The sequence below is a fragment of the Antedon bifida genome, chromosome 2 (genome assembly GCF_963402885.1).
Source record: "Antedon bifida chromosome 2, ecAntBifi1.1, whole genome shotgun sequence".
NCBI lineage: Eukaryota > Metazoa > Echinodermata > Crinoidea > Comatulida > Antedonidae > Antedon > Antedon bifida.
In genome coordinates this window covers 2870584-2894332 of record NC_136227.1, presented here as the reverse complement: position 1 = coordinate 2894332, position 23749 = coordinate 2870584, and the positions used below count along the sequence as shown (strand labels likewise).

General features: G+C 33.7%; 3 protein-coding genes across 3 annotated transcripts in view; 1 reads left to right on the top strand and 2 right to left on the bottom strand.

The window, feature by feature from the left end:
- Window positions 1–9994, top strand: part of LOC144835809 (transmembrane protein 132B-like) — a 33709-nt gene extending 23715 nt beyond the window's left edge. The window contains exons 4-10 of the mRNA XM_078690903.1: window positions 784–964; window positions 3562–3705; window positions 5003–5208; window positions 6573–6670; window positions 7112–7260; window positions 8362–8553; window positions 8705–9994. Coding sequence (XP_078547029.1) covers window positions 784–964; window positions 3562–3705; window positions 5003–5208; window positions 6573–6670; window positions 7112–7260; window positions 8362–8553; window positions 8705–9910 — 2176 coding nt within the window. The 3' untranslated portion in view covers window positions 9911–9994. The remainder of the gene's footprint in view (window positions 1–783; window positions 965–3561; window positions 3706–5002; window positions 5209–6572; window positions 6671–7111; window positions 7261–8361; window positions 8554–8704) is intronic.
- Window positions 9995–12144: 2150 nt separating this feature from the next.
- LOC144835846 (transport and Golgi organization protein 2 homolog) lies at window positions 12145–14841 on the bottom strand. The gene is made up of 7 exons (XM_078690962.1): window positions 14627–14841; window positions 14019–14138; window positions 13729–13837; window positions 13114–13181; window positions 12855–13008; window positions 12487–12582; window positions 12145–12351 (listed from the first exon to the last, which is right to left on the bottom strand). Exons 1-7 carry the CDS (start codon window positions 14766–14768, stop codon window positions 12204–12206), a joined length of 837 nt encoding a protein of 278 aa, XP_078547088.1. The 5' UTR covers window positions 14769–14841; the 3' UTR covers window positions 12145–12203.
- A 160-nt stretch (window positions 14842–15001) lies between these two features.
- Window positions 15002–20048, bottom strand: LOC144835841 (transport and Golgi organization protein 2 homolog). The gene is made up of 7 exons (XM_078690956.1): window positions 19907–20048; window positions 19049–19186; window positions 18659–18767; window positions 18202–18266; window positions 17587–17740; window positions 15709–15798; window positions 15002–15361 (listed from the first exon to the last, which is right to left on the bottom strand). The coding sequence occupies exons 1-7, from the start codon at window positions 20046–20048 to the stop codon at window positions 15175–15177; spliced, it is 885 nt and encodes a 294-aa protein (XP_078547082.1). The 3' UTR covers window positions 15002–15174.
- Between the last annotated feature and the right edge of the window lie 3701 nt (window positions 20049–23749).

Sequence of the window (23749 nt, the reverse complement as noted above, 5' to 3'; positions counted from 1 at the left end):
TGTGTAATTCCATAGATGTAGAAAGCAGAATTTAAAAATAAAATTACAGAAATGAAGAATTTTCAAATGAAATGGGTCACTGGTATGCCAGCATGCAATTCTTTGTATTTTTATAGTCTCAAATTCCTTTGTAGAGCTGCTGATGCAAGTGGGTTAAATGTTCAATTTATTAATAGCTTATTGTACAGAAATCAGAGCAATTTAATAATAAAATGAAAAAATGAATAAAACAGTAAATGGTAAAAAATTATTCTGGTTCTGAAAAAACACCACATAGTATTTTAGCTTGTAAATATAACTTGAAACATACAAAACTAATAATTATATTATATACCTGTACAGTATATATAAATAAAATGTAAAATTATGTGCTATGGTGCATGCCTGTTGCTCTCAGAAGACACGATACTTCAGAAAGTTTATTGTCGCTAGACATGATACTGGAAACACTGATACTGAACAGACTTTAAAAAAGATAATTTATACTGTACTTATTAGTGGATATATCCTTGTGAATTACGTATGAAACCAAAAGAAATGTAATGTTCTCTTATCAGACTTATTATGTTAACAGACATTATTTATGATGCATTACACAGAAAACGAGCATTGGGGCTCCAACATGTTCTATCGCATTGATTGACATGCCGTCTGTTAAACTAAAATTAATGTACTAGAAAATTCATAAATAGTATTTCTCATTATGTTTACAGAATTCTAAATGACCAATTTGAGAATGAAATATTTTATATTATCAATGTGAATTGTTATCCTTTCTTTCAGACCGCCTCGCGAGGTGCCAATATTTCTGGTTGAGTTTAAAGTGATGAACGAATCCAGTAATAGCCGTCACATCAGTTGGAAAGTTGACATTACGCAAGACGGCGTCACAGAGTCAACAAAGCTGTCGGCCAAGGTTATCTTAAGCAGAGTCAACGTGTTGGCGCTTATACCGATTGCTGAGGTGAGAATTAATGCGGCTCGTAATTTCTGTGTTTTTTCAAAAATAAAGTTAAGCTCAACTTTTTTATACATCCGGTAAAAAGTTTATTTCATACTTCCATCGAACACAAGATTGTCAATTGTAGCACGACAATATAAAAATCTAAATCTCATAATGTGCTGTGAAATATTAAAAATATATAAATTCTCCCATCTAAAGCTCTGTCTACACTCTCAAACAATGGAGGTATGATCAAATTTTATGTGACAAAAAAATGTGTTGTGCCCATATATGAATATGATGATGTCATATCATTACCATATTTAATTATATCACTACCATATTTGGGAACATCACACTTTTTTGTCAAACTAGTTTGATAGTGTAGACAGAGCCTAAGTGAATACAACTTATTGCCTTACTGTAGTATTTAAGGGAAATATTTCAATTTAGTGTGATTGTTGAGTACAGTCACTTGTGTTCTTCTTTCTAAAAATAATTTGTTAAAAAAATCCTTTAAATGCATTGTTAAAACTGGATTTTTTCTTGGAAAATCAGACATGATCTACCAAAAAAAAACCTGTTTTCCTCTGGTTTCAATTAGTATATTGATATGATGAAACTTTCTTGAACCGTAAAATAAAATTACTGGTTTTCAAGTCAATATGATTTACCATAGTTCTAGTTATAATTCTTCCATGTTCATAAAAAGTTGTGGTCCTTTTTGAAATAATCTGTCTTGATGGTAATCTATGCAATCAGGCTGAATTCTCTGATATTTACATTGTCTGAACATTTGATAGCGTCATTAACATATTCATTTAGGGAGATAAAGAAAGAAAACATACTGATTTCCCTGGGGAGTTTTGATTGAGTTGAGGTATTGATTGTATAAGGCATTAAATAAACACAACCACATTTAAATTATTTCATTAGTACAAAATGCGTATTATACCGTCTATGTAATTATATATGCATTCAGTCATATCATTATTTATTTGTTACCATATATTATTAAACATATTTATTCCTTTGCATATTTCGTTAAATATTTATGTATTTAGTTATTCACTGAAGAACCTTTTAATACATTTTTTAATAGAAATATCTTTTCTAATGTTTAATTCGTAGATTAATATAACATTTAATATAGTAGTGCATTCCAAGCCTGTATCTTTTATAATAGTACTGTACCATGGTTTTTGTTATGCTTTATTTTTCAATTTTTTAGTGGACAATACATTTAAACGCTAAAAAACGGTCTTTGTTATAAAAGGTCCTGCAGTACGCAATAGCTTAATCCAAGAATAGGTAAATGGTCACATTATCAATATGGCAGCTAATCCTATGACTTGCTACAAGATTAAATGGATTAGAACAGATAATCTATAGCCGCTGTACAAAATCTGTACACAATTGAAATTATATGCAGGATTAGTATAATATTTTACGAGCAGATTAGAATGATCTTGTTGCTACGGTGAAGGGTTTCACGTTTTCTAGAACGTGAACTTCTGACCTTTTGAGATGTTTATCGATATAATCGGTTTGCTAGGTAAAAAAAACGATTCTAAATTAGACAATGTTTTCATGGCTCGTTTTACAAGCCATTAAAATAGAAATTTGTTTCTCCGCTTTGACTTGTTAATGTATCCGGTGTGTTTCAGTGACTCACATAAACTGTATTGTATTTAGAAAAGGTGAATTTTAAAAAGGTCTCATCATGAATAGAAATGCTGAAAAAGAACACTATAAATAAAACATTCTACTGTTTTAAGCAGCTTTAGTATTTATCAATTTTAAAACCAAAGTTAAAATCATAAATGAACACAATAAATATAAACCATCTATGAAATTTATTTTTAAAATAATATTAAGAACTAATTTCCATATTCCAAATATTTACTGTACTGTATAATGCTGAACTTTCTAGATATAGAAATATATATATACAGTACTCAAGTAATTATACTTTCTTAGATAATATTATAATAGATACAATTATTTAATTGTTATGTTATTATCACGATAATATTAAAAACCTATATTATGTAAATATATTTTATTTAGATATTGTTACATGTTAAATTGTACCAAAATAATATTTTATACTTGCATAAATACTATACTGCTGTGAATTATAATACTAATAGCCATGCCATATGTTTAAAATATTGCAATGCAAGTGTGCAATTTACCAAATAGCTATACTGTACTGTACTAGCTATATTTTTACCAGTAACAGTAGTTATATTATGCTGTAATGTTTAATAGCTTGATATATTACTATTATTATCTTACTGGTTCTGTGGTATTGAAATATACTAATATTTTATTATCTTTATTTATGGTTAAGTTAATAGTACAATGAACATTTTAAGCTCTGTCCACACTATCAAACTTTATAATATGACAAAACAATATGATGTGGCCATATATAGATATTATGATGTCATATCACTACCAAATTTGGGCATACCACTATCATATTTTATTTTAAGCTTTACTTATAATACTTTATAATACAACAACATAAACAATTTTCTGAATTTACTGTATTATAATATAAAATGAGATTAAGGTTATAACTTTTGTTGTTTTTTTTTTCTGTACAATAGAAAACTGAATTGGTAAATACTGCAGTTTTGAATCACGAAAAAGTTCGTGCTGAGCTGAAAGTGTTTGCTATCTCCCAAGACCATAATGTAGTGGACGTCACAAACCAATCTGCCTGTACATCAGCTGACAAGAACATTCTTAAGGTAAGTCTATTGGTCAGGGGTAGATCCAGCAGGGGCAGGTCCAGTAGGGGTAGGTCCAGCAGGGGCAAGTCCAGCAGGGGCGGGTCCAGCAGGGGCGGATCGAGTAGGGGCGGATCGAGTAGGGGCGGATCCAAGACTTTTCAAATGGGGCAATGTAACATATAATATTAATTAATAGTCTGTAAAAATAGATATCACAAAGTAGCTCATAATTTCAGTTTAGCTGTCAAAAGAGGGAGCATTTGTGCCAAGCGCAACCCTTTTGTACCAGCCCCTGTTGGTAGACAAGACATTGTAGTAGACCATATAGACTAAAGCTCTGTCTACACTATCAAACTTTATGTGATAAAAAAATGAGATGTGCTTAGGCATGATGATGTCATATCACTACCATATTTGAGCACATCACAATTTTTTTGTCAAACTAGTTTGATAGTGTAGACAGAGCTTAAGGATAGAAACAATATTTAATACCTTACTAACAAAGCATAATAAAGTGCATACTCAATTGCTAACAGTGATATAATAGAATGTTGAAGCATTTGCACCAATTGGAAGTCTTCACTTATCACCATTATCTTTTTTAATACCAAATTACAACAGCTTTTACAGGAAGATTTCACAATCTTGTGGTATTCTTACAAACCACATCTGCTGCTAAGCCACCCTTTTTTAGGCATCGCATACGAGCAGGTTTATAATATCGATGTAGGGGGTTTCTGCGAGTGACATTTATGCCGCAGTAAACTTGGCTCTGGTAGATAAAAGTATTTTACGAGTACAGTAATCAAAATTGTTATGCTGTACACAACTGGCATAAGCAGCTGTTAATCATTACGTTGATCATCAAATCGGGGTGGTGAAATCGCGGTCACGTTCCTCCACGAACACGGTGGCGTCTTATGCGCAAGAATTGTTCAGTTTCCACCTTCATTTAATAATACGTTGAGGATTGTGAATTTATTTATATATTTTGAAGAAAATAAATTTCAGACAGAAAATTCCTAAAAATAAATGCTTTTTTTCTCCTTTATACGCATTCAACAGCGAGTAACTCACCAATTACAGGATGGATAAACCATTTTATAATTTATCGTGCTTATAAAGTAATTCTCATTTGAGGCTTAGGGACTGGAGTTGAAGGAGTTGTGAGTTATTACCCTGGTACTAGGTCAGGATTGAACCCCAGACTTTAGGATTGGAAGGCAAGAGCTCCACTATGCTTTACGGCTGAATATAATTTAAAATAGTTAGTTTTAAGCCTCTGGAAAATATTGTATTTTTATGTATTTTTCAGGTAGAGCAAGATTGTAGCTATATGTTCTTCGATGGCGATGAAGATAGTAGCAGATCTGACATCAGTATTACTGTCAACTACCAGGGCAAGTCTGTTGATCTCAGTCTGTGGGTGTGGATACCTGAGCTCCCTCTGATCATTGAGCTGTCTGACCAGAAACTGAGTCTGATTAAGGAATGGAAAGTTCCACACAGAGGGCTCAGAAGGTGAATATAACACTGTACTATTATTTTGCTAAAAATGTATCGTGCAACATTTCCTAAGTGGGACCTACCATAGGACAACTGCTACTTTTTTTTAAACGCAATCCAAGATATGTTGTAATTGCATCGAAAATGCTCCATATAAATTAACTCCTTATAACATTTTTTAAACATTTATAAACCCATGCATCCTCTCACCCTTTGTTAACTTGATTCGATTTCAAGTCAATGGAAAATCAAGGCTCATCAGAAACCAAGTCTCATTGAGAGAATTTCCATCATACAAAGGCATCAGAATATTTGTATTATTCTATTAGTCTATATCGTGCCTAGCTTACCTGGATAAACCAACAACAGCCTACTCTCCTCAAGATAGAGATATAAAAAAAAACTAAAACTCTGGTGATTGAAAAAAAGTTTTTAATTTCGTAGCAATAAAGGGCAGTTTACTTGTATAAAGCTCTGTCTACACTATCAAACTAGTGGGATGTACCCAAATATGGTAGTGATATGCACAAATATGGTAGTGATATGACATCACCATGTCCATATATGGGCACATCGCAATTTCCTTATAATAATAATATTTATAATAAATAAAGTTTGTTAGTGTAGACAGAGCTTAAGAAACAGAAATAAAGGTTAAAACTAAGGTTACAATTTATGAGCTCTGCAATGCTCAGAAGGAAGCGTACATATTTAATTTGGTAGTATTTCAAATCAAAGTACATTCCTTTGAATTAATTTGCATCATTAAAATACAATTAGTAATTATAAATCTATGTTTTGATGTTCACCGCATCTGAAGAATCATTGGCAGTTTATGACGATTGTGCCGTACGAAATCAAGCATTTTACCGTTACCATACAATTAGTTGGGATAAATATCGATCAAGTGCAATAAATCAGTATAATGCATGTTTAGATAAAGTGGAGAAGTCTTGACATTCTGCAACGAGTCTTTCAATCATAATTTTCTATTGAAGAAGTCGCCATGTATAAAAAAAAATAAATACATTTTAAAAATTTGTAATATTAAGTTACTGTACTATATAAGTGAATCATCTTAAGCTATGTCTACACTTTCAAACTTTATGTGACAAAAAAATGTGGTGTATCCATATATGGATGTGATGATGTCGTATCACTACCATATTTGGGCATATCACTACCATATTTAAGCACATCACATTTTGTTTGTCAAACTAGTTTGATAGTGTAGAGAGAGCTTAATAGTTGTATGGATTATTTGACAAGACAATTATACCACAGAGGGAAATAATGCCACATTCAAGACATTGACTGGAAAGTTGAAAAAATAGAATCATATGAAAATTTAATCCTTATAAATATTATATTTTGTACAGAAGTAGACGTTCTACTGACAGTAACAAATGTAAACTACGATATCAACAAGCGACTGTTGCAGTTTATACTCGTTTCTACACCAAGCACGCAAACTCAGGTAACTTTACAATTATTTGATTTGAATGGTGGCTCTAGAGTGAATAACTAAACATTTAATGAAACGACCCCACACGAATCAAGTCTATGGACTGGGCTATCCTTGGTTTGTAACAAATTACAAACAAATTCCTTCCCTAATAATTTGTATTGTTATGCAATGTGAACCATTTGATTCTAAACCGTGCCTATATGTAACAAACTTTATACGACAAAAAATGATGTCATATCACTACCATATTTGGACATTTCACTATCATATGTGGGCACATCAAACTTTTTTTGTCAAACTAGTATAATTGTGTAGACAGAGCTTTAGGCATATGCATTAAAGGTTGCTCTTGCTAACCACTTAATACTACAGTGTCTCTAATCATATGAAGCCACTAAATATTTATACATGTAGTTGATTTATGTATTTGATTTATTTTTGTCACTTCAGGCAGGAAGGTTCACATGTTTGGAAAAGACACAAAGGAAGAAGTAACAAGTTTGTTGGCCCCTTCTCAGTTCACCACCAGTGACCCCAAGATTGCAACCATTGATAATCTGATTGTGTATGGACATTCAGATGGAGTGGTCTCTGTCCAGGTAAATTGCAAACCTCCAAACTCTCCTGATATAATGACAAAAGTCTCCCGATAATGGCGGAAGTCTCCCGATTTAAATGGTGGAACTCTCCCAATAATGGCGGAACTCTCCTGATTTAAATGGCGGAAGTCTCCCAATTTAAATGACGGAAGTCTCCCGATAAAGGTGGAAGTCTCCCGATAATGGTGAAACTTTACCGATAATGGCGAAACTTATCCGATAATTTCAATATTACAATATAATACAATATTTTCGACATTTTCCGCCATGAAATACCCATGTTCACTATATAGATGCCATATCTTTCTATTTTTTAATAGTGTCCTAATTAGTTTGAGCTTGGAGTGCTTTCATAAATCCTCCCGATATTTCATTTTTCCAAGTTGAGAGGTCTGTAAATGGGGGCAATTAGAACACCATTACAATCCAGTTTTTGGTAATAGATAGATCAATAAAAAGACTCGTATGCCCTTTTTTTCTATTATTCTATTTTTGATATTATACCATATAATATTATATTTGAGCTTGAATTGTTGTAGGTAATTGCGTTAATTAACACATGAAGTTGGTTTTTTTTATCTTCATGTGAGAACCGTAACCAAGATTTTAACACACATTAATGTCTAATGAAAACCCTTCTGTGTTTATCCAAATTCACAGTCGGCTTAAGTACATTAAATCCATGCATTTATGAGATTAACATTACAATTTGCTCGTCGGCAGATACATAAGTATGTTGAATCCATAATTGAATCCCAATCCCTTGGGAATAAGGCAAAGTAACGCAAACTAGGTAACCTGGTGCATTTACAGTATAATCTAAAACACTCATGGGTGATAGGATTAAATTGAGATTACCATTTTCATACTAGGATTTGGAGATTATCCCAAGATAAGCAAATCCCACAACACTATTTTAGTCTATGTATTATTTTATACACTCAGTTATGCATTGATATTCTGATTGCTATTTTAGATTTAGATCAATAGTCTCTTCTTGGTGTTTGAGGTTATCCCTATATTAGAGATAATCCCTATATTAGAGATAATCCCTATGTTATGCTATATTGGTATTAATATCTTATATTTGTCTACTTTTAGGTGATGCCAGGTGAAGGTAACAAAGCTCTAGCTCACAAGGAATTTACAGTGGGTGGGGATAAAGTGTCTGTGACAGACCTTCACATCTCCATGGTGACTGGCCTCCGTATCCATAGTGTTAGGGATGTTAATGTCAAGCTTTTGAAGGCTGTACGCGTGGAGGCTAATGACCAACTTATTGCGAAATATCAGGTTTGTTTTTAATGGCAAAAAAAAATCTTAGGAATTTTACTTTACAGTTTTAAATAATTAGTAATAAGTAAGTAAATAATATCTATGAAATGTTAAAATTAAAATGGCAGCATATAAAGCAATTTAACATTCTTTTGTTTGACTTTTTTAGGAAGGAATTTTGGATGTGACTTTGGGATTCAGCGATGGCGCTATTTTGCCATTGCGTCATGTCTCAACTGAAGATTACTTCATCAAAGCATTGAGTCACGACTCAAACATCGTGATAGACAGGTCGGATGACATCCAAGCGGCAGTTGTAGCGATCGCAGAAGGCGCTACAACCATCGACGTAGAACTTAAATTGCCACGAATTTGTCACAAGAAACACAAATCAACAAATAAAATTCTGTCCAGGATATATCCCGTCAACGTATCATTTGCAAGTGAGAAAATTCAACAGAAATTGAGAAAAATTGGGAAGGACGACGAAACATCGGGGAACAAAGCGGCTCCAGGTGCCGCTACCGGAGAAGCTTCCGAAAGTGGTAAAGTTGATTTTGGAATTGTCCACGCAAACTTCGATCCTAGCTTGTATGAAAATGATGTTGAAGAAAAGACAGACCAGGGGAACAATAAAAATAATAATGTGTATTCAATACCATTAGACGAGATAAACTTTGACCCCGTAAATGATCCAAATAAAAAGTCTCCCAACAGAGACAGAGACAGCGATTTAACAAATGATATTTTGAATAACATTGACGATAATAAGAACAAGTCATCTGCTATGGAGATCGGCATGTACGTAATGTTGGCAGTGTTTGCTCTAGCTATCACGGTGTTTTTGCTCAATTGTATGGTGTACATGTATAGAATTGGCCGCAGAAAGAAGATGCCCCCAAGTGTGATCGGTAATTATGCCACTCCAAACGAGAGTTGGTCGTGGCTTGGTCGAGAGATGGAATCCGATACCATGAAAAGACAAGGTGATTGTGATTGTGAACAAGAGCAGACAGACATGGCATTGACGCAGGTTTACACCGAGAGTGAAGTCAGCGTTGAACACCACAGCACGTCATGCTCAGAATCGCCAGCAGATTCTGGAACCCATGATCTCAGCGAGACAAACTTGGACGTGGAAGAAGAGATTAACGTCACCGACGAACCACCATCGGTTGATGAAGCTGGTGATGGTGGCACAGAGGACTCTCCAGAAGAAGCTGAACAGAATATTGATCCTGTTGAAGAGAGTGCAATGCTTAATAAAGACATTCAGGTGATTACAGTGAACCCAAATGCGGAGAATGAGGAGGCTGTGGAATACGACCAGTTACTGGCACATTTAAACTCGCTTCAAGCTGAGATTCAAGCATAGTACGCATATTTTAAATGCTTAGATATATATATTCAACAAATTTTATTTACAAAGTTTTTATGGACGATGATTGTATTGTCGAAATGAGGTGTCTGGAAACGTCCAAATATGTGGATCTTGCAATACCAGAAACTTTGTTAATTGGTGTTAAATATCGGATGTCTTTTCTACGTTTGATTAATTTAGGCAGTTGGAATAGTTGAGTTGGCTTCAGCATTGTTATTGTGTTGTAGACAGGGTTAGGCTGTTCATTTCAATATTTATATGTAGTATAAACATAATATTAGCTAATACGATATGTATTGTTTTATAAATCATTATTTTACTGATCACTACTTAGCATTTGTGAAAGGTTCATTTTAAACAAATTTCCATTAAAATCTTATTAAACTATGTTTGGGCACTTTAAAGTTACATAAGGCTTTGCATACTCTAGTATGTTTTGTGGTGCTTTTTTCAAGAAAACACATAGAAAGAAAGACATATTATATATTTTTCTGACATCATTATCTGAAAGAGTTGGTGTCCCTTAAATAGCCCATGTTAAAATATAATCGTATTTCTCAATGAAAATCTCAGAAAATCGTTTCCAAATGCTCTACCTTATTATTTATTTGCTGTAATAACCTCTCATATTAGATATTGCGAAACACAATATCTAGAACATAAACGCTTATACGCACAGCTATTCCGAATCAAAAGTCGCCATTAGTGTACACTTACAGATGTGTTAACTTTGATCTCGGAATGTATAGTATACCTATTACAATATTGAAATATATTCGCTAAAGCTACGTTTAATTAAAATTGTTCCTGTTTAAATAATATACATTGAATTAATTTTTACCATATTATTACAATCAATATTTAATAAATTGCATCATGTCAACATTTTTCTACTGCAGTAATTACAGTGCTTACTGCAGTAATGGAAGAGTTTTGTTTGTTTTTATGTAGAAGTTTATGAGGCAGTTACTGCAATAAAGAATGTGTATGATAAATACTAATAAACAGTTAAAAACTTAGCTAAAGAGTTTAAAGAATAAACAAAATATAGTAACTGCAGTAGGATAATTTTGACATTAGCTATTATAAATTTTATTTAAATGAATTAAGAATGAATTTTATTTAAATGTATTTAAAATTTATTTTCTAATGCTAGCTATTAATTTGTCCACAAGATAAAATATTAGCGCCACAATAACTATAAAATGAATTAAAAATGAATTTTATTTAAATGTATTTAAAATTTATTTTCTAATGCTAGCTATTAATTTGTCCAAAAGATAAAATATTAGCGCCAAAATAACTGTGAAATGAATTAAGACTACCTAATCCACAGCATGTTATGTATTGTAAATTTATTGTATAGATCATATAAAATGTACATAAATATATATATATTTGATTTCTACTCTTGGTAGAATATATCATGGTTAATGATGCCTATAAAATTGCCAATAATTAAACAAAATATTCTTTATATACAGTACAGTAATACCACTATATTTAGTCAATACTGCCCTGAACAAGTATGGCATAATGGTAATAACGGATTAGTATGCAAGAGGCATGGGTTCGGTACCTGTCTGTGTCATATTGCTTGTATCATAAAGCTTGGGCGAACCATAAGTAATTTGACCATCGGGACGTGATGGATCCACCAAACGTTTGTGATTGGTAAACTCGTTGTTTCGTCCCAAGTGGGAACCAAGCTTTAGGTAATATACTTTACTCTCATTGCCTCGTCCTTCGGATCGAATGTAAAGTAAAACAATATCACAAATATAATATGCTTATATGGGTCTGAATTCTATTCCCAGTGTTGTTGGCCAGATTTTGGACTATATTTCATGTCGATACTTATATATATATATATATAAATCCAAAGGCAAATTACTGAAAAAATGACAATTCTGTGGGTATCAGTGGCTGGATCTCAATGGAGATACAAAATAAAAGCGAAAAGCTAAATCAAAACGAGAAGTAAAACAGCTAGAAAAGTTAGCAGAGCCCTTCATCAGTGCAAGTGAAGGAATATATATATAGTTGTTTTACTGTACTGTGGTATAAAGAAATTAATTTGTTAGGAATTATATCAAACATGAAAGGATATTGTCTTTAATTGATAGATTGAGCATAATTATTATCGTTAAATATTTTCATGGTATAAATAAACATTTTCATTAAAAATATATATTTACTTGTACAGTGTATATCTTTTACTTTGCAAATTTTATAGAGTTTATTTTATCGCATTTTTATTTTGTGGCAAATGTCAACCCTTTGCTAATTAGTATTTGCTATCTAATGAAGATTTGATGTTAAAGACAGTTGTTTTCGCGGACCAGTTTGCGTTTTCGCTGTCCATTGGGTCAATTCTGGTTTTCTCTGTGTAGGTTACCTTCCCATCGTTGTCAATAAGAATCACTGTTGTACACCTGCAAATGTAAAATATTTGGTTTTTATTTATGTTGTAGTACAGTACTCTAGGATGTAGCTAATGGGGTATGGTGGGTGGGGGGGGAGAAAACCAATGAAAATGTAATAAGCTAGCTTTTAAAACATTTGTTTACCTTGTGCCATAGATAGGAGAATCAACAAAAGCAGTTTTTGGTAAAGCTTTCGATAATTCTTCTTCTTTAAAAAAAAAGTTTACTTTAGTAGCTAACCTGTAAGAAAATAATACAGTGTGGGTTAATAATTTTAGGTCTTTATTTTATTTTGCTTAAAAGCTGTGCGATGAATTTGACTAACTATACATTTAGTGGATATATTTGCAGTTGTAAATTGATCATATCATATAGATTGTTTATAAACACACAGCTGCGAGATTGAATAAGCAGAATGAAGACGGGCGCATTCTCATGGCGGGCGCATTCTTAAGGGTTAGGATTGAAGGGTGATGGTCCGAAGCTCAATAAATCTTTTATTCTTTACCTACCCATCATTCCCTTGTGCATATGAAATCAAATGTTGTGTGAGTTCTTCGGCCGATATTGTAGGCTTGTCTTTTAAAAGTTGTTCTAAATATTCTTTACCAGCGTTTGCCTTGGGCCATGGTTGTGATAACAAAGAATTTGAGACACCATGGTAACCTGGAACAAGAAACAGACAGCATGAGAAAAATATTTTTTTTACATTTTTTTTAGTTTTTAATAATAAATATTAAATGATGAAATGATGATTGGTAGTTACGTTACCAGTTTCCAAGGTAACTGGCTCACTTTCTGATCTATTGCTATAGTAACATATTTCTGGTTTTGAATTCCTGAAAAATAAAAGCATAATGTTAATTATATTTCCTTGCTGCAAGAGGCAAATGTTTGGAACGATGTCTCCATTGTTTTTTGCGGGCAACTAAATCCTTGAAAATGTGCATCAGTAAGGTTTTTCATCAACTTCATTCTGGCAAGTGGCACTTTTGTTTCCTAGGAAAGTGTTCCCTTAATAGTAGTGTCTAGTGTCCCCTTGCAGGAATGTCCAGTGTCCCCTTAATAGGAATGTCCAGTGTCTCCTTATTAGGAGTGTCCAGTGTCTCCTTATTAGGAGTGTCCAGTGTTCCTTTAATAGGAGTGTCCAGTGTCCCCTTGATAGGAATGTCCAGTGTCTCCTTATTAGGAGTGTCCGGTGTTCCTTTAATAGGAGTGTCCAGTGTCCCCTTGATAGGAATGTCCAGTGTCTCCTTATTAGGAGTGTCCAATGTTTCTTTAATAGGAGTGTTTAGTGTCCCCTTAATGGGGGTGACTGTTGAGTGTACAAAAGGAGGTGTTCCACTATGTATGTGTTGGGGGTGACATATGCTGAACACTTATTACCTAAAGTCCATTGTTAATAGATTAAAACCATTGTAATCTGTTCCAGTGAGTTGTTTCAGATAAGAATAGCCATCAATGTCACTTGTGAGAAAGTTAGTTACTAGGGAGCCTGTGAAAGATAACAATCAAAATGAATTTTATTATGCAGGCTAACTTACTTGGGACTAGTATGATACAATACGTTGGGATGGGAGGAGGAGGAAGAGCCAAATCATGACATTGTCACATGACAATCACATGGGTTGTATTCCTAATAAGCATTGGTAGGATATATGAATACAATAACAAACCTCTGCCTTTAAGTTCTGGATTCACATGTTTGTCTCTGATGTTTAATAGACAAGCCACCTTTCCCATTTTTGAGATTCCCAACCATGTTCCACCTTCTTTACCTGGAGTCATATCAACACCTTTGATTAGAGGAAAAGAAAAAAAAACACCAAATGTTTTATTATTTTATTTTAGTTAGGTCGTGGAATTTCATTCATTACCCCTTCTCCAACTGCTGCTTTCACTTCCCTATAATCACCCCCACCCTCATTCCTTTTCTTTTTTGAGTCCACACATCAAAAAAAAAACACAAAAAAAACACAAGAACGACCTGTGGTGGCGCTCGGATTTTTGAGTCGCTTGTCGCGGTACGATTTGTTCAACTTCATTATAATAGCAAAAAAAAACTGAAAAGGTAAGATTATATATTTATCATTCAATATTTAGCTTAATATACGTATATAAATGGTATACTGAAAGAGAAAACCTCCCTAGATTAATTGATCTAAATTAAAATCAAACTCTAGGCTAGGCCTAGGGAATTCACAATCGTCCACTGCTAGTCCCGGTTGCACAGGAGGAAACCGCTTCATCGCACTTGAGAACTGAATAATTTCTACCGTCTTACCACATAGAATGTCTCCGTTGGACTCTAAAAACTCGGCAGGAAGTGCTGGTCTATCAAAGAATTCATCTCGATTAAAAGCTAATACAAGTTTATAGCCAATAACTTCAGAATTCTCATTAACCATAAACCAAGTAACGCACATTCTTTTATTTATTAGAAACTTTGGTGAATTTACTGTCAAAAATGAAATCGAGGTGCGTAGACATGTTTTTAATGCCATTTAGAACAAGAGGGCGGTGTGCTTATTTTTCTTAAAACTAGAGATAACCAACAAATAAATGTGACAAATATTAATATCAAACAATAAAATCTTTAATCAATACAGCTGTCAATTACATTGCAAAATAAAATTAATTTCAAAGTATTATGCTTAACAAGTGCTATACAAATTCACACGTGAAATAGAATTGGATAAAGTTTGGCCTCTTGGCCTACATTGTAGCCGCACTTAAATTTAAGATCTTAACAGCACTTTTTTTACACATATTTTATTCCATCGGTGTCAATGAGAGTTAAAATAAACTATATAATTAAATATATAGTTGTATTTAAATTGTTTTCTCGAATGTTCCAGTAGAGTCGAATACATACGGCTTGTAGTTATTGTTTGTAGCTTCACTATTATGGTTAAATGTCTTCGTAGACCATTTTGTATTGGAGTCCATTGGGTCAACCATGGTTCTTTCTGTAAACGTCGTTTCTCCTTTTGTGTCGATTAAAATTACAGTTGTAGTTCTGAAATAAATAAATGGAATATATTTTAAATCTAACCCTGTGTTGGTCTCTGTAAAATAAATAAAACCCGTAGCCATGGTCAGGGTTCGAGGCGTGTGCGGACCTCCAACCCCTCTCCTTTTTTTTTCTCCAGACAATTTTGTCTTTTGTCGGAAAACGAGCCCCTCTTTAAAACCCCTGGCTACCGAGTCTTCGGCATCATCTTACATTCAATCATAGCAATCGAAATCATCTGCATTGTTATATTATCATAAGGTTCGATTATTAGTCATGTTTTTATTTGTTTGTAAATTACGAAAGATACGATGTTTTTGGTTAAATATTAATTCAACGAAATTTAAACATACCTTGTGCCGTAATCCGGGGATTTGAAGAAAGCTGCCTCTGGAACCAAGAGTGACGTCTCAAATGATATACCTGCTGGAATTTCCCATTCCCTGTAAACAACAAAGTTTGAGTGAGGTTTGAGTTGGGTTCAGCTCAGCACTTCTTTTTACTAGGCCCCTTCCAGTTTTAAAATCCTATCTGCCACTGTAATTATCAAGTAGAGTATCATAATAAAGCTTGGTTCCCACTAGAACGTAACGCAAGGACGTAAACGCAACGCAAGCGTTTTAACCAATGACAAGCGAAGTTATAGACAGTTAGCAATCACAATCGAATAAGCCATCGCTTGTGATTGGTCAATTCACTTGCGTTGCGTTACGTCCTTGCGTTGCGTCGCTAGTGGGAACCACGCTTTAGGAATTGTATACAATCTTTACGTTAAACCAGTAATAGATAAATACTGGTTTAACATAAAAATTGTATACAGATACTTAATATAAAACTAGATGAAAACATTTTTTGAACATAATTAGGACATTATACATTCATAAATTTAGTGCATTATATTAGTGCATCATTCATTAAGTCTAGGTCTGGACCATCATTCCAAATCACTCATCCCCAAAACATTTCAACCAATTAATGGATTATACCTGTGCCTGCCAAAACTTTTATTCCCTGTGGAACAAAGGAAGGGCAATATTTGTTATGGCCAACCTCAGTGTACAGAACACATATAATGGAGTTACTATAATTTTGGTGTGGGTGTGGGAGGCTGTACAATGAGGTAATTTTAGGTTCCAAATGATGAGAACATTTCTTCTACCCACTATAACAAATGTAATAAATAAACCAACTCATCATTGTACAAGATGCCTATTGTTGGGGAAACTTCTGCTGCTAAACAAATAATATAAACTTTGGAATACATTCATAAACTTCATTTTATGATCTACAAATGTAGTTAACAATTACTATTAATTATTATATATCAGTCCTAAAATATTTCCACCCACTATAACAAATGTATAATATAAATATACCACATCATCATTGTACAAGATGCCTATTGTTGGAGAAACTTCTGTTGCTAAACAAATAATATGAACTTCGAAATATAATTCATGAACTTCATTTTATGATCTACAAATGTAGTTAAAAACTACTATTAATTATTAGCTAACAGTCCTAAAATATTTCCACCCACTATAACAAATATATCATATAAATAAACCAAATGAATATAAATGTCTCGTCGTACAACATCTCATTGTTTCAGAAATGTTGGTTGTAATAAATAAAAACAAATATTGTAAAACTTAATAAAACATATGAACTTCTATGTAGTCATAACTACCAAACAGTAGAATGCAGTAGGTACTGCTGGTACTATGTGTGATGAGCACATTGAAAGTGGTGTGATGAGGTAAACAATAGAATGAGGGAGGAGGTGGGATGAGGGAGGTTGTGCAATGGGGGAGGGTGTGGGATGAAGAAGCTGTGCAGTGATGAGGTTGTGCCATGAGGGAGGATGTGGGATGAGTGCGGTTGTACCATTAGGGAGGTTGTGCGATGAGGGAGGCTGTGGGATTAGGGCGGTTGTACCATTAGAGAGGTTGTGCTTCTCTATTATTGTTATATACTCCATTGTTTTTCTTTATTCTCTTAAGCTCTGTCTACACTATCAAACTTTATGTGACAAAAAATGTGATGTGCCCATATATGGACATGATGATGTCATATCACTACCATATTTGGGCGCAGCACATTTTTTGTCACATAAAGTTTGATAGTGTAGACAGAGCTTTATTCTCTTCTCTAATAATGCTTTTATTCTTTTCTCTAATAATGCTTATTATTAAGTACCCACTGATCGAAATAAATAATAAATACCGCACCCATCTTTTGTAGATGCAAATTTGAGTAATTTTTCTGTAAGTTCGTCTGTATTTAAAGTCGGGTTTTTATTCATCAACTCTTCCAGATATTTTTTGCCACTGTTCGCTTTTGGCCATGGTTCTGACAATGGGGTGTTAGAGATTCCATAAAATCCTAAAAGGAAAGAAACAGACAGAAAAAGTTAATAATAGCATGGACTATTTTTAATCTTGACGTGTGAATTTGCGTACCCCGTTTGTTTCTAAAAATAACAGGTAATGTAGGTTTCTTATTGGTCAATATAAACAATAGGCGTGAACAATGCCTCGTTAGTGTACACAATTACGTCATTGTTTTGTTTTATACTTATTTTTATATATTGCACACAATAATGTTTATTTTCGAGGAAATTAAAAGTAGAAACTCATGCCCCCTTTTTTACGAGTGTGTGTAAAGATCCCTGGTAAAACAAAGAGACATGAGGGCAAGTTGTAATGACCAGTCAAAGACATGATAATAATGTAAGTTAAATTATGCTATAGACCTGGTTAAATAAGGACAGCCATGATGTATCACCGATGAAAAACCCAATTTCTTGATTTTGTTTTCGCATTATTTCAACCACTTTTACTTACCAGATTCCAATAAATTATGTCCTTCTGATGTGTTACTGCAGTAACACACTTCTGGGTTGTCCTTCCTATAAGAAAAGCGAACAGCTTCATAGATGTAAAAGCAGGCTACATACGCAACTGTCGAGTCGAAAAGTCATTCTTTTTTACTCTCAGACTAGACTAAAACGGCTGTGTATTCGCGTGGCCTCTATGTAAAACCGATTTAATAAACTGATTACACGTATAAAAATTCGTTTATTACATTTAAGGTTCATTTGTTCTATACATGTAAGAAATAAAGATGGTCATTTCATGCTTCGCGCGCCGTACTATACGTTGGTACATCGGACCATGGACCTATATATTATAGGTCCATGATCGAACCATAAAAGGGATTCGCTTTAAAATATCTCCACCAAAGAAGTTTGTGATTTTATTTGCACAATCTATAATTGAAGAAAGGAAGAGGGAAACTTACCTAAAATCCATCAAAATAAGATTAAAACTGTTATAATCCGAACCATTAAGTTGTTGTACGTATGGAGTGCAGTCCGTGTCAGATGTTAAGAAATTTGTAACCAGTGAACCTGAAAATGTAGAAGAGAGATTGTTACTTCAGAGACATACACACAATTGGTCTTCATTTTGGGTGAGGGTTAGTCTCGGTTCTGGTCCGAAATTAGTACAAATACAATTTTTATTATGGCGTTTCATACGTATATACATGAGCTCGTATTTTCAGACAAAAATCTAAACGCCGACTGGTGAACTAACATAAAAAAAAGACAATAAATACCGTAGACTTGGGGAAAATCTAGGGTGCAGGGGCTCCTCCTCCTCTTTCGAGGATACGAAAAAAAATACGAACCTCTTCCATATCTTTTTTTCTTCGTTTTCGTTACCGGTCTATTTACGGCGTCTCTGATGTTTAGTAGACAAGCCACCTTGCCTAGTTTTGAGACGCCTAGCCAGGTTCCCCCTTCTCTGCCTGGAGTCATATCAACACCTACAAAATGATTGAGTATGAATAATGATGGCAAACAATGAATAGGGCTACTATATACATTATTATGCTTTATGTTCCGTTATAGGTGTATAGTACATTTGTTTTCAGAACATTACTGAATTGTCAATTATAGATACTGATTGATCAAATTGAATGGAAGGGCTAGCCTAATTTTTAAATTAAAATGGTATAAGAAATATATTTGATTGTATTATTACTTTTATTTTGTACTTAGGGACTTACAACTACAACAGAAATGTTTTTTTGTTGTGTAAGATCCATGCTTTTTCGGCTATAATTAAATATGAACTTGAAAATTAGTTAGGCCTATACAATATTAAAGTTGCATTTTGTAAAAGGTTTCACCAAACGGGCATGGAAAAAGAAAAGGGAAATCAACAATGAAAATAATTAGTTCTTGCTTTTTAAATCCTGTATTACTTTTGTTATTTTTTATATTTTGTACATTATTAATTAATTTAGTTTAAGTTTCCTTGTAAATAGGCCTATACCTGTTAAATCATTTTTTTTCTCCTCTAACTTTTATTTCAATTACTCTGGACGCACATTCATTCAAGAAGTGTGCCGTGACTGTTTCAAAAGTGTAGCTTCCAAATAATTATTAATAGAGATAATATTAATATCTATTGTTTAGGCCCTACTGTTACAGTTCGTGATGCCTGTACCTTGATACAACAGTAGGCCTACAAATCAACTTACCACACAGCACATCTTCATTGGAATCCAAATAATCCGCAGATTTAGTTGGTTTTCTAAAATATTCATCTCGATTGAAAACTAATACAAGCTTATAACCATTTTCACCTGGACTTTCGTTGACCATAAACCACGAAACACACATGTTTAGTTAAATTCTGTAAAGCGCCTAATTCTTGATTTGACCATGGAGCTATACAATTTTTTATTTTTTATTTTATAGCTCCATGATTTGACGTGGAATAGTTTAATTTTAATTTCCAGCAGGGTGGTCAGAACCAAATCTACATCTAAACCCCAGCACCTGATAGACGCTTTTATATTATGTTGTTCATGTATTATCAGATAAAAGGACATTCTATAGAAATGAAGTGTCCTTCAAACGGATAAAATAAAAGGATGTGTCATGACAGCAGGCCTGTTTGTTTTGATAAAATCGATTTATTTAACAATGTGTGTGTGTTAATTTTCTTGTAAGTTTGTAAGAGGGTGCGCACCCTTCCACTGGGAAGGTAATTCCGCTTCTGATAAGCAAGGAAAAACAGCATTCTGTTTTAACTTAAATAAGGTACCACACGACCTGTGTTATGTTCGAAACATTCCGCCAAACAACTTGTATTGTCCCTCTTAAAAAATAATTGATTTTTCTTAATATGCCATTTTAATGTCACATAATATTTATCCACTTTGACCAAAAATTGGATAAAAAAACTGGAAAAAAAAACTGTAATTTAAAGCAAAAAAATAGTCGAATTGACTGCCAGCCAATGGATTTTTGGTTGAATTTAATAATTTATTTTGTCATTTTGTAAGTGAAAACACTTTCCTCATCTTTATCGTTTCTATGCCTAAATTAATTGATTTTCAGTGTATTTGTTCATACTATCCTGGTTTGTCTTTGCAGACTGTAAAACTAAAGTGCAATTTTCTATACTTTTTTTGTTCAGCTCTGTAAATGAATGTGTTCGTATCTGTGTTAATGATAATAAAGTTTATCCGGTAACAAGATTTGTTATTTGTGGTCCATTATAAAAGTATATGGCGCCACCAACACCAGTGCTTATGTAAAAACTTTCTTCGCCATTCTGCCAAATAGGAGCTTTGAATATATTTTTAAAAATAATAAAATTAAATAATATATTTAGTCATATATAAGACAGTGATGTATAGGCTTACTAATTTGAATAAAGTCCTGTTAATTTTCAGAAGCGGTTGTAGAAAAGCCTACGTCATACATACATGCTTCTATATTAGTTACCACTAGAAATGCAAAGCAATTTCACCAATTTGTGTTTGGTCAAATTGCGTTACGCATGTGACGTATGCGTTAAGCTTTGTTCTCACTAGGACGTCGTAACGCAATTGTGTGTGCAATGATCTGTCACAAGCGATAAATTATCCATCTAACGCGACTGGACGTCGTAAGCGCAACGCAAGTTTTGTATGAATCACATCGTGATTGGTCAATGGTACTTGCGTTGCGCTTACGTCATACAGTACTAGCGCTTCGTCTCTTAAGCTTGGTTCCCACTATGACGCAACGTATGAAGAAAGAAGGACTTGGATCAAAATGATTGATTGAAAACTTCGATCAGTCTTTAATCTGCCAATCATTTATTTTTAAAACTTTGTCTATTTAAAGAAAAAATTATGACATGATTTTCAACTTCGTAGATTCATGATATTTCGTTATATAATGCTAATAACATTTATAGTAACAGCATAATGACTTTATCGTCAGCTCCCGGAATGTAAATATTTATGCAAATTTGCAAGTATGCGTACTTTACGTTGAATGTTTTCTTTAAATGCCAGTGCTGTACTAAGACGCTGGTGAAATTGACTTGACAACCTGAATCAACTTATTACTAGTTTTATTTACACATTACATTATAGGCACGGCAGATAGATATATCATAACTTGTATTTGTCATGGAAGTTAATGTGGTATTGGTATCTCTAGAAGGCATTTAGGTAAGTCAGTATTATCGTTATTATCAGAGAATATATATATATAGGTGCTGCATAGGTCCTGAACCCTCGAGCGTTTTACTCGAGCACAGTAGTAGCATTTTGGGTCACAATAACGACAATCCACAAAAGTACGTTGTATATTATAAAAGGTCATTGAACTTATTCCTTGAACAATGTACTACCAGTACTATTGTATTGTAATTCGTGATAATTTCTTTGTCTTGTAAACATTTCTTCGCAAACAAAACGCAACGCAATTTTGACCGGAAACGGATTTATACTTTTATTTCTACGACATCGCACACAAGTAATATGATTGGTTCATTAGAGAGGCAAAGGAAACGTGCGTTCATAAGTGTTGATAATTGGTATTTTTACGAGCACGAATGTCAATGACGTACGCAGCGCAAGTGAGGTAACCAATGACAAGCGAATAATCCATCGTTGATTGGTCAAATCATTTTTGTTGCGCTTACGTCGTTGCGCGTTGAACCAATGCTATATAACAACAGGATGCTGAGCTCCGGTGATCAAAGGGTTTATCTGCGGCTGCGACAATATCAGTTCCCCTCCTCTTAACAGACACACCACGCGCCGCGCAGAGAATAATGTAGGCCTACTCAGTGCAGTACTGTTGGTATTTGTCGCAGTCAGATATAAGATCAAAGGACTATTACGAATTCCGATTTGACAAGGCGAGCTCAGTGTCCTGTTGTTAGATTGCCTTGGTTGAACCATGGACCTATTATAGGTCCTGGTTGAATCAAGCTTGTAATGTGAACTACGGCAAACGTATGATTGTCACATAGGCCTACTATTGTTGATTGATTATTTCGCATATCCGTTTATTTAGCTGTTCACGGTTGTATGTTTACAACAAGCAATTTATTTGTGAATCAATAATGATTAACAAACTCATTCACAATTTACAATTTCACCAGTCACTTGTAGACTCATTTCCTTTACGTCCAATCGAAATGTCATCATTTGTCATCCTTGTCACCAGACCCTTGTAATACAATAATAATAACTTTATTTGGAATAACGTTTTTGCAAATGTATATCTACATTTGCATTACAAAAAACCAAAACGTAGTAGCTGTTCAATCCTGACCTAGCGCATGCCAGGGTTGTAACTCACGACTCTTTCAACTCCACTCCCAAAGCCGATACATTATAGAATAGTAATATATCTATATATTACTATATCCTGTAATTGCTGTTGGATGCATATGAAATATAAAAAAAAAACATGTAAAGAAGAGGGCAGGCATAAACTAAAATACGATATTATAGTATTTTGGTAGAAAACAATCGGAGGAGATCTCCTCTTTTACTTTACAAATTAGGAAAGGAAGTAAAAAGTAGAGAGTTGATTGGTGCAAATTATTATAATTTATCCACAAGATGTAGCCCCGTCCATGACTGTAGCTCAGTAATAATATTTATCATTCTTAACTCGTTATATATTTTACTTGAATTTATTATGTTTACCTCATTTTCTTGAAGGAAGAAATAAATGTTAAGTTGAATTGAATTGAAAGTTTCTCACTAAAGTAAAACCGAATCGGACCTGAACAAGAAAGAGCGGGAGGGGAGGAGGATGGAGATAAACTCGTTGATTTAATGCATGATAACCTTTGAATCTGATCGACCATATAATTTTAAGTTAGACAAATCCATTTAATACACGCCCGTATTAATTATATTTACAGTATTGTCGTTTTACCATAAACAAAGGCCATGTCGGCTTACTTTCACGTTCTCCTTGAACAAAGCTTAGAGATAGGCCTAGGCCTACATTTTTAATACCATGTATAAAAATGCCGGTTATCGTTGATTGGGTAAAGACTATAGGCCCTGTGTTGAATT

Bases quoted from the DNA above. Each gene is read 5' to 3' on its own strand.
- LOC144835841 (XM_078690956.1), bottom strand. From the start codon at position 20,048: ATGTGTGTTTCGTGGTTTATGGTCAACGAAAGTCCAGGTGAAAATGGT. The intron at 18,267-18,658 runs GTAAGTTTCCCT...CTTTTCTTATAG, and splicing joins CTTATTTTGATGGATTTTAG to GAAGGACAACCCAGAAGTGT. The intron at 17,741-18,201 runs GTAAGTAAAAGT...CTTTCCTTTTAG, and splicing joins ACATAATTTATTGGAATCTG to GATTTTATGGAATCTCTAAC.
- LOC144835846 (XM_078690962.1), bottom strand. From the start codon at position 14,768: ATGTGCGTTACTTGGTTTATGGTTAATGAGAATTCTGAAGTTATTGGC. The intron at 14,139-14,626 runs GTAAGACGGTAG...CTCTAATCAAAG, and splicing joins CAACGGAGACATTCTATGTG to GTGTTGATATGACTCCAGGT. The intron at 13,838-14,018 runs GTTTGTTATTGT...TATCTTTCACAG, and splicing joins TCCAGAACTTAAAGGCAGAG to GCTCCCTAGTAACTAACTTT.